At 33.4% G+C, this 14,294-nt stretch overlaps 1 protein-coding gene across 2 annotated transcripts in view; it reads right to left on the bottom strand.

The window, feature by feature from the left end:
• Positions 1 to 14,294, bottom strand: part of LOC127704452 (uncharacterized) — a 133,895-nt gene that overhangs the window by 13,369 nt on the left and 106,232 nt on the right. The window contains exon 1 of one of the 2 annotated variants that reach the window (XM_052208538.1): positions 3,615 to 3,737. The exons of the other annotated variant lie outside the window; for it this stretch is intronic. Coding sequence (XP_052064498.1) covers positions 3,615 to 3,618 — 4 coding nt within the window. The 5' untranslated portion in view covers positions 3,619 to 3,737. Of the gene's footprint in view, positions 1 to 3,614; positions 3,738 to 14,294 lie in introns of those variants that run through there. 2 annotated transcript variants of the gene reach the window in all.

Raw genomic sequence — 14,294 nt, 5'->3', positions numbered from 1 at the left:
TAATGTTTATTCTACTGATGTTTTGCTGCAGTTCAATGTCAAAAGGGTCTGAAAGGAATAGTCACAACCGTCACTTTTAGAACTTATCCAGCTCAAAAGTGAAAATTTTTGACGAATCATTTCCAAAATTTATGACTTATCTGAGGTAAAAGTGCACTTAAATGAGAATGTTTACCGTCGCAGCATTTTTATATATTATCTTGTAAAAAATAAATGATTAGGCAGACTCTTAATCGCAAAAGTTACCAGGATTAAAAGATTTGCAAGAATGTTTAATGGAACAATCTATTGACTTCTTATAAGAGTTATTCCCCTCAAAACAGGATTTTTTATAAATTTAAGCTTTTTTTGTTAAGTATTATGAAAATATCATTAATAGCTGTAAGTTGTAAAACTGATTAAAAAGAATTAGATTTAAATCAATTGTAATGATTTGTAATGATTCAAACTAAAAATTGTCACATTGTAGTAGTTATTGACCGTGACTGAAAATGTTTACAAATATGAGCACTATTTAATAAATGACTGATATAATCAGATGTATCTTTATGAGACTGTTTACCTGAAATAAAGATGTTTTGTTGAAATCAGCGTTTTAGTATATTACCTTGAAAACACTATGTAATATATAAAACAATAACAGCAAAATTATGCCAAATAAAAAATATGACTAAAAATTCAGTTGTTTCCATATAAAAGTTATTTCCTTTAAATGACGATTGTTTGACCAGTTCATCGTCATCATGAAGGTATATATAGGCAAATAAACGACAGTATTAGGTAGAAGCCAAATTGACAGAAACCTAGCAACAGAAAGTCAACAGTTAACACGTTTTATAGCACACCCAATTCGTGAAAAATAAGACAAGAAAAGAATTTGAACAAAGACTTTTTGAATCATCGTATTTGCTATCAAAACAAACTCCCAAAATGAAAAAAAAACATATGAAGATATGACAACCGCTAACGTGGTCCCACATAAGGTTAACGGCATAAATTAACAGCAATCAAAGGTGTACAAAAATCTCCATATGAATAAAATGGTTAACTGGCTCCATATACAAGTTCTTTCCTTTGACTGTTTTATACGCTTTCAACGTATCATGTCTGGCTCCTTATAGCGTTCAAGTGATTCCCTCCGTTTTACTTTGATTTGTCTTCTTTATCGCTTTGTGAGATTTGAACATAGATAAACTACTTCCTTAATTTGTCTATTATAATTTTACGTATTTCAGATAGAGAAAAAATGTAAGAAGAACAAATGATAAACTGACAACATATACAATGGAGATACAAAAACAAAATTAACAGTTGACTGGTTTAGCCATTATTCGTTTAAAAGATCTTAGATAAAAACTAACACAAGACATATCTTTAGAGACTTGGTGGAATTGTTTTTGTAATTGATAAAACAAATCGTGTCAATTTGTAAAAAATTGAATTACTTTTAAAAGAAAATATGGTATGAAATCACCTGTCACCTATAAACGTTGGATTTTACAAGGCTGTCATCGAAGATATTTATTATGGTATACCGTAGTCCGTCTGTCCGTCCATCTGTATGTCAATAGGTCGAACGATAACTTAAATGTACTATACCCAATTGTAATTAAATTACTACACATCATTGTGCTTGGCGGAGGAAAGCTTCCTTTCGATTCTGAAATTTGTTATGTTAATTGTTTTAGGGTTACGAGACTTTAACCGTGAGATTAAATTATTTTATTTCCAAATCACATTCTAATTCGAGTTTGCTTTGATTAATTTACTTAAAATTGTATGCTGTTGTTGGAATTGATCAAAGAGAGCTCGATTTTCTTTTTTTTTCTTTCAGAGTTATGGGACTTAAACCGTCAGGTTTGATGCAATTTTCCACGTATTGTACACCTACTAGAGTATGCTTAAAGTTGTTTTCTCATACCTTTATGCTGTTATTGGCATTGGTTAAAGTAAATCCCTTTTGATTGTTAATTTGTTTTGGAACTGGCACAATAAGGGAAGTTTTTCACATATTATTATACACTGGTATGCTTTAAATTTACTTAAAACTATACACAGTCATTCGTTGGTATTGGTAAAAGTAAGGTACCTTTTAATGTTAATTTTTTTTCTATTTCTTTTTACAGAGTTGTGGGACTCCATATTTAAGATATTTTTTTCACATATCATGCAGTTTAACTTTAGTATGCTTGGATAAAAAAAAACTACAAACAGACTTTACACTGAAGCTTGGATTGGTAAATGTGGACTAGCTTTTGATTTCAAAATTTCTGGTCATATATTCTAGAGATGCGTGACTTTTGACAATGATATGTTATGCAATATCTATATGCCAAGGTTTTCCTCATGCAACCTTTTTACGAGGGTTCGTTTACTGATTATAGGATTAAACTCATTGTTTCTAGAGGTTATTGATGTGTAAAATGGGGCGATTACTTTACATCCTGAATAAATGTCCGTTATACTTTTATGTAACGTTTGTGTGTCAGCGACCCAGTTTACACATCAATAACCTCTAGAAAACCTGTGTTATATCCCTATAGTTCTTAACCCAATCATTTGAACTTTTAATAAGAATTTTATTTTCATTGGCATTTATTTTCCATCAAAAGCACAGTTGACATGTATTTACAGAGTGAACCACCATATTGACTGGCTGGAATTAATAAATGTTCGAATAATGCAATAACATCGATAACGAAACGACACCTACCTCAAAAACCAAAATTTAATGAGATATTATCCGAATTTGAAGCACACCAATAACAAACTAATGGCATTGATGCGCCATGACCATTAATGAATTTCGCGATAATTTATTTCATCATAAATTTAAGCATTTTTCTAAGCTTTAATGCAATATTTCTTTTTTAGATGCATTAGAACACGAATAACAGTTCTGTAGTGTTTTTGTTTCAATATTTCAATGTTCTTAAAACCCCAGAATCCTAGGCACGTGTATCGCGTATGAATTGATTCCAAAATAAAATTACGGCAACATAGTCTATCGAAGTGTAAACCAAGGGGAAAAGTTCTAAAGGACCAATCCCATGTAAGTATTTGAGGATATGAAAATCATATAAAAATTATATCGAATAAAAAACAATCTAAACGTACAAGGTATTTTCCCTTGTTTTGAAAATTTTGTAACCAATTGCTGGATTATTTCAGTGTTTTATATTATTTCAACAATCTCCAACAGCCAAATCTAAACGATTACACGTTATGGACATCAACATATTGTAGAATATTCATACCATTTTTGGTTTTATTCATATACGGATTAGACAAGATCAGTAATTTTGAAAACAATAATATATTCGGCGATATAGATAAATAAAATGATGAAATCTCCAGCATGAAAATATTTTCTTGTAAAATATATGTTTTCAAACAGTATCAGATAACGATAATAATCAAAATACCAATAAAATAAAATATATTAATATAAGTTTTGTTTTAACAAACATGCTTAAGTCGACTTTTTACATGTTTTTTTCCCTCTCTTTTGCAACAACATTTGTAGTAAGAAGAAAAGAAGTAGCTGATGAAGTATAAAAAAGTCACACTTTCCAAATATATCACCGCTGATAAATTATTAGAAACATACTTACCCATTATACCAACATTTGTACGTCAAGCTAGTCAAAATGTTGTGGAAGTAAACCGATATATCCTTTCTTGCGGAAAAAATAAATTTTACAAAATTTCTTACGATAAAATTTCTTTTGTTCACCCTCCTGACACATATTTTTGTGAATGGATCGTTTTCAATAGTCCTTTATACTAACCTATCCCTCTAAATTCTAAGGTTTTTTTTTCGTAACTTCCGTGTTTAAACATCAGAGATTGATATCGTCTATTAAAACTAAGATGTTTTTCCATGTGGACTTGCATTTTATTAAAAGACTCATTGATTATAATACTGCAAATAACGGAAACCGATTGTCATATAATAAATCAGTGGTTTCGGGTACTTTTGAGAAAATCGTTGTAAAATTATTCCTTTTTTGTAAATTTTGATCAAATTTAGCAAACTGTATTTTGAAACAAATACAATTTTTTTTTATGATACATCCTTTCCAGTTGTTGGAAATTGTACGTGTAAAAATGCTTTTTTTCAAATTATATAATAATTAATTCGACATTTTTAGCAAACCTAGCCAAAAGAGTCATTGTTACCTCTTGTCATCACTTTGCGTCCGTCGTCTGTCGCTGTTTTGTTTTTTCCTCAGCGGGATTCGAACCCTTGCGTCTGTAACATCGTGGCAACACCGCCTGCACCGTGTCCAGCGCCCTAGACCACTGTACCACCTAGGCTACATAAAAATATAGCTTTCGGTGGTCGATGTAATGCTTGTCCTCGTCGGCTTTATCTAGGGTTTTAACACAGTACATAATGTATAGTTGCGTGTAGATAGTATACCTTTCAGATCAGCTATTTTGTCTGTCGTAAAGGATGATAATGTTAGTTACAATGCCGTCACATCAAATTTTAAATTTATTATGCACGTCTAAACATGGGACAACTTTATGACAGACATTCTCCATCGGGTAACACGTGGTTGTACAGAGTTAACACCATAATATATATATGATTCGTCTCAAACTAGTCAAACAATGTTAGATCTGCAAATTTTTGTTCTTCCCTCAGCGGGCTTCGAACCGTTGCTTCTGTGACATCGTGGCAACACCGCCTGCACCGTGTCCAGCGCCATAGACCACTCGACCACCTTGGCTATCTTTCAGATCAGCGGTTTATAACGACTGGATTATTCGGTTTAATTACCTTGAACATTATTATAGATACACAGAAACATTTAATACCAAACATGATCAACTAGACAAGATTTACAATTAAGTTAACATGATCGATATCGTCAGTGACGAGTTTAACCATTTTTTTGGAAATTTTGTCTATTACAATGTCTTTTGAAAACTAAAATGGATAGATAGAAACTTTAAATAGCAAACAATTATCAGGAATATAGGATCTACAAATAAGGCGTCATGGCCGAAATCTTCAGTCGACCCTTTAATGGAGTTGTTGCTGTTCGATGGGAATTTTTACCATTCTTTTTTCTGCGTGTTTTGACTGTTATCTAGAAAATTATTACACAAAATTAGAAATTTGAAAAGGAAAAATGATCTGCAGGATACGATCTACAAATACGTCAACATGACTGAACTTGCCAGTTAGTTCTTAATAGAATCATTTTCTTTAATGATGATTTTTACTGAAAAGTGGCCATTGTTAAAGATATATGTGAGCGACACAGGCTCCCTGGAGCCTCTAGCATTTAATTCTTTTTGGGTTTTAAGTAGTTGTTTTTATCCTAAATTTTCAAAGCTCTTTATTTTTAAAGATAAATTGCCACTTACATGACTTATTTCTTAGCTAAGCTGGTATACTTGTGGATAAGGATATAGATGACACTCTTGTTGATAACGCACTTGCTGATAAGGCACCAGTTGATAAGGCACCATTAACCTGCCAATACTGCCCATATGCAGAACAACTAAAGTTGCTTTCCATTGTTTATCACCGATAAATAAAAACTAGGAACTATAAGCTTAGATATTTAAGATCACAAGAAGTTGAAAGTATTATTAGTAATAATAGATGCCCTGTTCGAGTATCAAAAACCTGGACACGGGACGTGGACGCCATACCTTAGTGTTGGACCATTCAACCCTCCAAGGTGGACGTGGACAGCATACCCTTTAGTTGGACAAGTCTACCCTCCAAATAGCACGCGGACGTCATTCCCTAGTGTTTGACAAGTCTACCCTCCAAGATCATGAAGACCGTTGAAAGTTGACGGTATACGCTTGATTTTTTTTATGTTATCATTATTATTACTTCAGCCAAATATGGCTTCGAGTTTGCTGTCAACCTTGATCAAGTCAGTTAAAGAAAAGTCGTTTTAAATGTCCTCCATCTTGGGTCCCCGACATCTCAATTCGAAGTATTAAATTCAATACAGGCCGCAGGTTTCTGAATCATCGGGTTGAATTTGATTGCTGACAACACAGTATTGCGGTCCGTTAACGGTGAGTACATTTCTTAAATAGCGTTGATACGTTTCCGGTAATTGACCCGAGGAGTCGAAAAATTCGGGTGGGCCCGATACGGGAAATGAAGAGCAACCAAATGACTACCCTTTTGATCATAGTTGTCCGTATTGACCACAAACGTTCTAGGCCTGTCGCTCACATAGGTAGGCAAGTCGTCTTCACAGCAAACGGTCACGTGTAATCCGATCAAGGTATCCTCTACGTCCCTCCCAGTCATCGGGAGAGTGATGGCGGTTTTCTTCCAACACCCTTTCTGACTATGGGCTTTTAATCCACGAATGTGAGCAAACGCTACTCCATAATGCCGACATGCTATGACATCTTATCTATCTTCTTGTATCTCAGAATCTTCCGATGCGATAGGATAGTTTTCTGTACTATCGGATATGTCTTCTTTAGATGTGTCCGATATGTCGTCTTCAAATGTGTTGATAAGATCGTCTTCCTCTACGCAGTGATTTTAAGGCAACTTCGATTAGATTTGGTCAAGGGGAGGTAACCCCGCAGAGACCTCATTAGATATTCATATATTCATTAATGGCCGAGAGTCCGTAAGCTGCGTCTATCGATAAAATATATGATAACAAATTACATACTTGCATTTGAATTAAAAACTGGTATCAATATAGTATCATTTATTTACTGAAACGCGAATACTGTATGTTTGTGCCTTAATTATTTTGTAAACGGTTGCAATAGCTGTTTTTCTTGCCGAGATTATCCGCTTGTGGGACCCCGCCTCCTTTTGCGGATCAACCAATCAGAAGACGATCGGCGTCGAAAAGATGCTTCTGGTTTGCAAAATGGAAAGCACCTTCCAGCGGAAATTATTTTCACTTCTACGTAAAAATCTAAGAAGAAAAGTAAATGTAAGACATCAAATATGTAAATTTATGAAAAAAACGAGTTCAGTGTTGGCAAGCATGGTAAACACGTGGTCAAAACGAAAGTAGACTGCAAAAAATATATGAAATTAAAATAATTTATAGAATCCAGTCAGTAAATGAACAGAGTATCGAACGAAAAAAGTTCCCTGCATCTTGCCAAAATCCATTCTCAACACTCACCATGAAATGCATGCACGCAGATGATATCTATATACATGTACATGTATGTACCTCAGTTATAGCAGATATTGACTAAGCAGTAAATTGTTTAGTACTGTAGATTCAGAAAAAATTGCGAGGTTTTCATGAATGTGACAAGTGTGAATAATGCGACTGGATGAGTATCGCAATAATAAAAACTCACATTCTGGTTTCAGATACATGTATCTGTATGCAGATTTTCCTGAATTTGCAATAATTATCCTCATATTTTTGTCCTTTCTTTCAAAAATTACACTAATAAATGCACAATCATTTAAGAATTTACAGTAAAAATTCTCAGAAACAACTGTTATAACTAGTTATGTTCAACTTTCTATATATATCTGATATTGAATTAAAAATAGGGCACTAAAATCGTCTTTGCAGTCCCCATTACAGCCAATGCTATGAAATTGGAGAAAAGCTTTGCAAACCTTGCTTTTCTTCCTTTTATATATTTTTTTTTAAATACATTTTTGTTTTTTTACAATGTAAGAATGTTATATGCTGTAAATTCAGAAATTATTTTTATAAATGTGAATAATGCAACTTGGTTAGAATCACATTCTGATAGCGATGCATATAACTGTATGCATATTTTCATGAAATAGCAATAATTAATCTTTTCAATAGTTGCAATAACAAATGCATGATATGCATGTAATAATTTCAGAATTTACATAATTATATATATAGGCTCCTGTAATAGATATGCTCAAATCTGGTTTAGGATAAGATTTTTTACAGTTATTTGCAATTATCAATATCTTTTTTTTTTATTTTAGGAAACAGATTTGAATGAATGAAGATTTGTATCCCTCTTCAATTCATCTGAAATCCTGATGATTGAGCGGTCTTGCAAAAATGTACACAAGGAGTCAGATGGGCTAGTGCATTCATTTCCATAATCTGAACTCAGTAACTATTCCAGGGTAAGTGGTTGTAACAAAAGTTTAATTTTATAATTATTTGTTATTTAATAGAGACAACAAAAGAAGAAGACTTTAAAAACATTTTGCCTTTGGGGTCGAATTGAGAACTTTACAGGTCGAATGACATAGCCTGTTTAACCATGTTCACCACTACAGTGAATGAGTGTATTATCTGACACCCTGCTCTTTTTGATATGTCTGTCAACTGACAGAAAATGAAAAACCATCATAGTCAGTAAACCTTGTTACCGTAACTTTTAACTTTACCAGATCATAAAGAATTTGACTTTGTATTAATTTTCACTAATTTCGTTCAAGAGTTATGGGACTTTAAAATTTAACATGATAAGCAATATTTCATGTTTTGCACATTAACAATTTATGAAGAATATTTTTCTCATTTACAATTTTGATTCTGGTGTTCTATACTGATACTTTAATCTGATAAAATGTGCATCTGTATGGTTTTTTGTTGTTTTCTAGCTATAGCTAGGACAAAGGTAAAATACAGGACTTTTCATTACAGCATTAGAAAAATTACTTCTTCTAATTTTGTGGAAAATTAAAATGAAATAAAAATCCTTGTTTATACCAACTATTGATCTGCATGTTTTGTTAAAGAACAAACATCCTGCAAAGTAGTAAAGTTCAAATTTAAAAACTGCAAGTGTGTGCTTGAAAAACCATGTACAGGTACCTAGCATGAATACCGATAATTTCACCAAATTTAAAACAAATGACGAAGTTCAAATTCATGTCATTTGAGGAAAATATAAAGAAGGAAAATGAATATTCTGAATAAATGCACTACAGTAAATTGTTTTAGCCTTAAAAATGAGGACTTGCTCAATGAACAAACCATTAACCCTATGTAGGGTGGACTAACATTGGAAGAACAATCACTTCCCTCTCAGACTCTTCTTTGAATGGGACATAACACGAACAGTTTGGGGTTAGATTTTGAATGCATTATTGACACAGTTGGTCTGTTGCCTAGATTTTTACTTTTATGTTTATAAGACTGCTGTATTTGCATTATGTTAATTGCTTGTGGGATATTCTCCTGGTATAAACCGCCCATCAATGTAGACATAAAACCAATATTTATACCAAATATCCAAGTATATATAGACACTCTCTTATCAAATATATGAATAGACACGCAATAAAAGGCTAATAAATACCAAAGACTTTGTAAAGTGGATAGTCGCACGACAACGACGATGCTAGTATATTTAATATGAAGTACACATTATTCAAATATATATCTACACATATAATATATAATTCAAACATCAGTATCAAACAAAATACTCTTCAAATATAAATCTGAATAAACTTTTACCAAATGTAAAATTTACCAAGAAAATTTCGTCTGTTCAGATTGACGGTGTCGTGCTGAATGATTACATAGGAAATAAAAAACGGCGAAAAAATTTTGAAGCGGGAAAACCTAACGCCCTCTATGCTACATATATTGAAAACACCCAGGAGAAATTAATTTTATTCTAATGCACTGCCCGTTTAAACGAATGAAATTACAAATGTTCTGAGTTCTAGTTTATGTCATAATTAATTTATGTATTTTTTTCTATTTCAGCTTTACTCAATACATGAGTGTGTCTTTCCAGTTACTATTTACAATGCTTTATGTGTTGCCTAAATTTCATATTGTTACACTACTTCGTCACTGGTCAAAGAGAATTAGACTCATCTCCGGAGTAGAAAAAAATCTTTGTAGTTCAAGACAGAATTAATGAAAAGGATCAAGAACTAAGACAACTTAATGCATGTAGTACAGATGTAATTTTTTATGAAATGTTTTATACTGAAGCTACACTTTAAAACTTTTCGAAAATATATTAAACTAAAAGACGTATGAGCTACAATTCAATTTTAAAATGACAATGGACATTCTTAGTTGTTTATTACTCAATGAACAGGTAATGTATAGCATAAGTTATTGTGACCCAATTCATCTGTTATTACGATACATACTTCATTGTCAAAAAATTGCATTAATATTTGTTTATGATCAATGATTCAGAAAAACAGTGTTTGTTTGTTTATTTTCTATAGAAAAGTTATGACCAAGAGTGGAGGTCTTTGGAATAGAAATCTATGGATTTTCTCTTCTTTATGGAGTTAAATGGTATTTCATGTATGTGTTGTATCAAAGATCTAGATACAAGATACAAATTACATATTATCAATTTACAACTCCCTTCGAATTCTTTGCATGAACAATATTATGACTAGACATGTCACATAATGATCTGCGTTCCTTATAAAAATAAGAAAATGTGGTATGATTGCCAATGAGACAACTCTCCACAAGAGACCAAATGATACAGAAATTTTAAAACAACTGTAGGTCACTGTACGGCCTTCAACAATGAGCAAAACCCATAACGCTTAGTCCTGCTTATAGTATATCCACTTTGTACTTTTTTATTGAAATTGGTTGGGCATGAAAATAATGAGGTGATAGGATTGCCACTGAAAGGATCTCTAACAATCTATTATTAGGACAAAGGTGTGATTGTTAAGTTGGTCAAGGTGTGTAGTTTCTAAATATACATTGTTGATTAAATATATATATATATATATATATATATATATATATACAAATATCTCAAAATAAAAAAAAATAAAAAAATTTGTACAAGGCATATTCTCAGGTATAATTTGAATTCTCACCTGTCATTTCTATCCTGTTTGAGCTGAGTAACAAAACAGATTATGTTTTGTCCTCCATATACTGCAATGAATGAGATGTCGTATCATTGCAAGGATCCATAACTTTTTATGAGGGGGGCCCACTGACTGCCATATGGGGGGTCCCGCAACAGTCATGCTTCAGTGATTCCCTATATAATCAACAAAATTTTTCGCACAAAAGGGGGAGATAGCGCCACCCGGATCCACCTATGGCCATTGACACAACTACCCACTAGAGTTCAAATGAAGTAGATGTAAGCAAATATACTTAGCCACTATATAGCCCTCTAAAATGAGAAAAACCCATACTGTTTAACAGGCCCCAGCCTGGAAAATGTAATATAATTCCAAGAAGACGAACATTAACCAACGACAACCACTGAACTGAAGGCTCGTGACTTGGGACAGGCACATAAAGAATGGTAGGGTTAAACATATTTGTGTGTGCTCAAACCTCTAACCTGGGACAGAAGTGCAACACAGCATAGAACAAACTGTAAAAATCAGTTGCTATATAAAGTTCACTTTAATATTGACCACATAATTTTAGCGTGCTAATGAAATTCTTGAGCAGTGTAAATTTTGATGGATCAGTGGAGTAGAAAATATATTTAAAAAAAACCAACCGAACCAGTTGTGGGGGTGTTTAAGTACAGCAAACGAGTTGTATATTCTGAGAGCCTAGCTCAGTTGTGTGATTCTTCCCTACATTTCCCTTTTCCATTACCAATTCTGTCACTTCAAACTTAAACAAAGTACACCATTTTTCACACTGACGTTGAGAGTGGTGTCTGCTGAAAATTTTGTTGTCTAACAAATGCAGACTATATGATTACTTTAATGATGTTAATGCAGGTCAACTGTAATCCAGGCAAATATTCAGACAAATAAGAATATGACTGGATTCGGGAAGCCGATGCACAATTCGAAAAACAGAGTTTTATGAAACTTGGGACAGTACGATAGCCACATTTGGAAATTTTTTTTAATTTTTAACGGATGAAGACTTTTTTTTTACAGTTAACATTAAGATATAGTCTCCAACCGTCATAGATTTTTCTTTTTATTTGGCAGATTAGCTCTTTTAATGAATCGTTTTTACATTTTTTCTCACACATTTATCTTATGTAAACCTTATTTGAATTAAATTCACGATTTGATTTTGATTTTGATTTTTGGTGTTTTAACGCCACTTTTAAGCACCGCTTTTGGGCTATTTCGTGGCGGCCAGTTTTTATTGGTGGTGGAAGCCGGAGTGCCCGGAGAAAACCACCAACCTTCGATAGGAAAACTGACAATCCTAGTCAATTAAGATTGGAGTCGAGTGCACCCGCATGAGCGGGGCTCGAACTCACAACCTCAGTGTTGACTGGCTAGTGATTACACTACTTTGACCACTTGGCCACCGTGGCCCCTGTTAAATTCACGAACAATATAATTAAAAAATGCATATCTAAAATCAATCTTCCGACTAATCTTGGAAAATACTGTTGTGCAAACAAATTATTTTTTTATTCTTACAATGATAAAAGTTGCAAATATATATATTTTATGAATAAATGAAAAAAAATATATCTGATATAAGTTAATACAAATAAAACATTGCATGAAGTCCATCGTTTGAAATGCGCGGCATTTATGATTTTCCGGAATTGAGTTATGTCAGCAGCTGTTCCAAGGAGTACCGATCGCGTCGTCAAAGCGTTTGTTGATAATGAACGTAAAACAATATTAAACGGTACACAATTAAAAATTTTTAAAAGTACAGCGTATTACTGAAGATGGATTTACTTGATTGTACATGATTGAAAACGACTGATATCTCTTTTAAAAGAATACTGCTATCCACACACTGATATGTCTTCTTATCAATGAAATATCATGGTGTCAAATGGGAAATTCGTAAAAAAATCACATTTTTCATCGGATTTTTATTAATTTTTACCGTAAGATAGTATAGTTTCATCTTTGGATAGCATTGTTTAGTTGATATACATTCAAACGACTTCATTGATACTTTGTTTGACATTCAAAGATTCCTTTAACAAGCTGGACTTTTGAGTTGAAAATGTAATATACGACCTTCAGTGGCGACTCGGGTCACGTGACTACTTTCACTTTCGATATGAAAAATCCATGCAAGAGTAAATCTCGGTCTTTATGTTTCATCCTACGATCTCTGTTTTCATGAATTTTTTGCCATTTTTTCATGATCTTCACTTCCATAAAACATGCATTTTTACGTATTTTTCTTGGTAAAGTGCATTAATATCACTGCGTATTTTTCTGTCTTGTGATGTTGTCTCAAAAGGGATAGATCTTGATGATTCCGGGGTTCTAGGTTCAAAGGTAAGGAAGGAGGTGCCCGAAAGGTTTCTTTGTTGCCTCTTCGATTTTCTGGATAAAAACTCCACTCGATAAGGATAAATCTGTCTTCCAAGCGTCATAATTGGCTGTTGATCAATTGGGTTATTAAAGAGAACGAGATAATGACAGTTTCGTCTCTGTGTTGGGTCTTTGTCAAAGTACAAGTTCTGATTTAAAACGGCTACCGATACATTTCTATGGTTACTCCCTTCCGTAAACAAATCATTTATTCTGAGTCTTTGGCCTATGTCGACGTGAGGTCGTTTAAAATGATCATGTTTCGAATTTTGGGATCGAAAAGGTCATCACTCTCGAGATCGAAAGGAATTCGACGAATGAATTCAACGCATGGAAGCACTGTCCGTTGTATTTCATCGTAAAGAGGTTGTCACCTTTTATACAACTAAACGATCCTTTCTGGACTAGGACTACACAACCTTTTTATTTGTTGAAACATATTTTTCATGAAATGGGGTTTTTCCGAAGGATGTTAGACCGGACACAATCATGGTGAAAGGGTATCTAAACACGGAAGCTTGCTGCTACTGCTGTTGCTGCTGTTGCTGGTCTAGATCTTGGTGGTATATTTGCTAATCGGAAGAATGTTTTCTTCTCATTTGTCTTTGAAGATCGTTTGGCCACACATACACGCTACGGCAAAGATTGCAATTATACATATTCATATTTACCCATATTAGAGTGTGTAGTTTTCTCTTATAGAACTTTTACTTCACTTCCTTCGAAAGTGTAGCAAGAGAAATACGTGGTCATCTAATTTACGACATATTTGCAGACTATCGTCTCTCAAAACGATTTTGACGTGATACAATTCGTTCCTGTTTACTGTGAAATAGATTGGTTTATCAAACGTGACCTCCGTTATATCTGCATTCAATAAGCCTATTGACTGGAGAATATTGAGAGACGTTTCCCTAACGTTCGACTGGTCCACGAAATCTGTACAGAGGTAAATGCGTCTCGTTGAGGCTTCTAATTCTGGTATCAACTCCAATAATGCACATTCCCTTCAAATTATACCGTTTTGGAAGGCACACTTTGAAATTGTCACCTACGTTATTTTCAAACGCTTAAAGCGAGTCTTCGCTAT

The sequence above is a fragment of the Mytilus californianus genome, unplaced genomic scaffold, assembly GCF_021869535.1.
Source record: "Mytilus californianus isolate M0D057914Y unplaced genomic scaffold, xbMytCali1.0.p SCAF_6, whole genome shotgun sequence".
Classification (NCBI taxonomy): Eukaryota; Metazoa; Mollusca; class Bivalvia; order Mytilida; family Mytilidae; genus Mytilus; species Mytilus californianus.
This window is presented reverse-complemented; position numbering and strand designations above follow the sequence as displayed.